Here is a 1,986-nt window from a genome sequence, read left to right on the forward strand (position 1 = left end):
AATATGGGACGACGATTTTAAAATTTAATTTATTTGTTATTCGGTTTGTATTGCTAGTTTTGCATAGATTATCGGAACTAAGTGTTTAAACAAAAAAAAGTGATCTATAATGGGAATCAGTTAAGAGTTACGACAGTAAAATACTTAGTTCTACGTCAGCTATTGGGTATTTGACACTTATGACTTAGAAACTCTGACAAGCCACCAGCGGTGGCGATGTTGTACAGTGTTCATTGCACTAATGGACATAATATCATAATACATTTATACTCCCTCTTTTTATGGTTAAATACCAGAACCCGGCGTATTTGGCATATAAAGATTGAAAATAAAAATCAATTTTAATACACAGTTTTTAATAAATTAAATATCAAAACAAATGATTATTAAAGTATACCTCGTTAAATCAATATAGGTAATAAGTTCTTTCAACTTCGGCGTCATATGATTTTTCAAATTTTCATAATTCTTAAATAACATAATATTGGTTTAGCAACTGGTAATGTTTCAATAATTATGTGGAGTTGGTTTCGTCATCGCAGTGGGTGGTGTTTCCGATCTTGGAGTAGTTGCCGATGTGGGTGCTGTTTCTATTTTAGTATCAGTTACCGATGTGGGAGCTGTTTCCATTGAAGGATTAGTTGCCGATTTGGGAGCTGTTTCCATTTTAGGATCAGTTGCTGATGTGGGAGCTGTTTCCATTTTAGGATCAGTTACCGATGTGGGGGCTGTTTCCATTTTAGGATTAGTTTCCGATGTCGGACTCCAGTCCGAGGTTTGTTGTGTAAGAGGTGATTGAGATGAGGAAGGTTCGGATGGACCATAGGCAGGTGGTCTATTTTTCGTTTGCGTTGCTTGAATCTTAAATGGCATAATGTTATTGGATGGTATCATAAATCTATTGTTTCCATTCAACTTTTGATCTTCATTGATATGATTTGTATCAAAACGGCGAGTTGGTAAACCTAAATAATTTAAGGAAATACGTATGATAATAAAATGTAATATATTATATTATATATATTGTTAAAATTACAATGCATATTGGGTTAAAATAATGTATAGTTTTATGTTATATTTTACTAACCGTTGGCAATTTGGAGAATCATCACCACTGCGAATAAGCTGACGACGAAAATGTTCAAGTGCATGTCTACGTGGTTTTGACTCGGGTCGATCTGCAAAGACGAATATAATATTCGTGGTCTGTAATTATAGGTGGGCGATAGTAACGGGCCGTGACGACTAGAACACGAAATATATTAATCTGGATCAGAGACGGACTGCGCTGTGAGGTCCGGTGATCGGGAGTTTAGGGTTTATATAAAGCTGCAAACGTTTATGGCACTCAATGAACTACGTACCTCGACGACAACCGATAACCGCGGAGGAGGTAGTAATCGCCAAAATAGATAAGAGTATAAGACTCAGTGGATTTGCATTCGACGATATCTACTTTCGATAACGGCATACTACCTAATATACATAACCTATAGCAGCTATAATACTATTATTGTGGTTCTACTAGCAGTTAATTGGTTTTGCATTCTATTATAATAGTATACTATATTGTCTACGATGCTCGCCTGTGATTCATTAATACTGGAAGGTCTGTAAATGATAAATCAAATACATTAATTGAATTTGGAAATTAAAATACTGATACTGTTAGATTACACCATCAAAAGAAAAATTTGTAATGACTTACCTGATATACAAAGCTTTTAGATTTCGAGCCATTGTTAAGAAGACGTGATACCCGCATGTGTTGTCTCCATCTTACAAATGCGTAACATAGCAAATTTTACGCTTAGCACAACACGTGTAGCTCCGTTAATTTAAAAATCAGGATGAATTGACCTCTTATAAAATCTAAAGATAAAATTATTATCTAGGTAATCTCATGTGCTTTTTAGTATATTTTAATTGTAACGAGAGTTATGAGTATTTTAAAATTGTAAATTTTTTATACATCTTAAAATACTC

At 34.1% G+C, this 1,986-nt stretch overlaps 1 protein-coding gene across 1 annotated transcript; it reads right to left on the reverse strand.

Annotated features, from left to right (window-relative positions):
- Positions 1 to 335: 335 nt before the first annotated feature.
- LOC100168995 (proteoglycan 4) lies at positions 336 to 1,322 on the reverse strand. The gene is made up of 2 exons (XM_001947630.4): positions 1,088 to 1,322; positions 336 to 965 (listed from the first exon to the last, which is right to left on the reverse strand). Exons 1-2 carry the CDS (start codon positions 1,149 to 1,151, stop codon positions 508 to 510), a joined length of 522 nt encoding a protein of 173 aa, XP_001947665.2. The 5' UTR covers positions 1,152 to 1,322; the 3' UTR covers positions 336 to 507.
- Between the last annotated feature and the right edge of the window lie 664 nt (positions 1,323 to 1,986).

This window comes from Acyrthosiphon pisum, chromosome A1 (genome assembly GCF_005508785.2).
Source record: "Acyrthosiphon pisum isolate AL4f chromosome A1, pea_aphid_22Mar2018_4r6ur, whole genome shotgun sequence".
NCBI classification, from domain to species: domain Eukaryota; kingdom Metazoa; phylum Arthropoda; class Insecta; order Hemiptera; family Aphididae; genus Acyrthosiphon; species Acyrthosiphon pisum.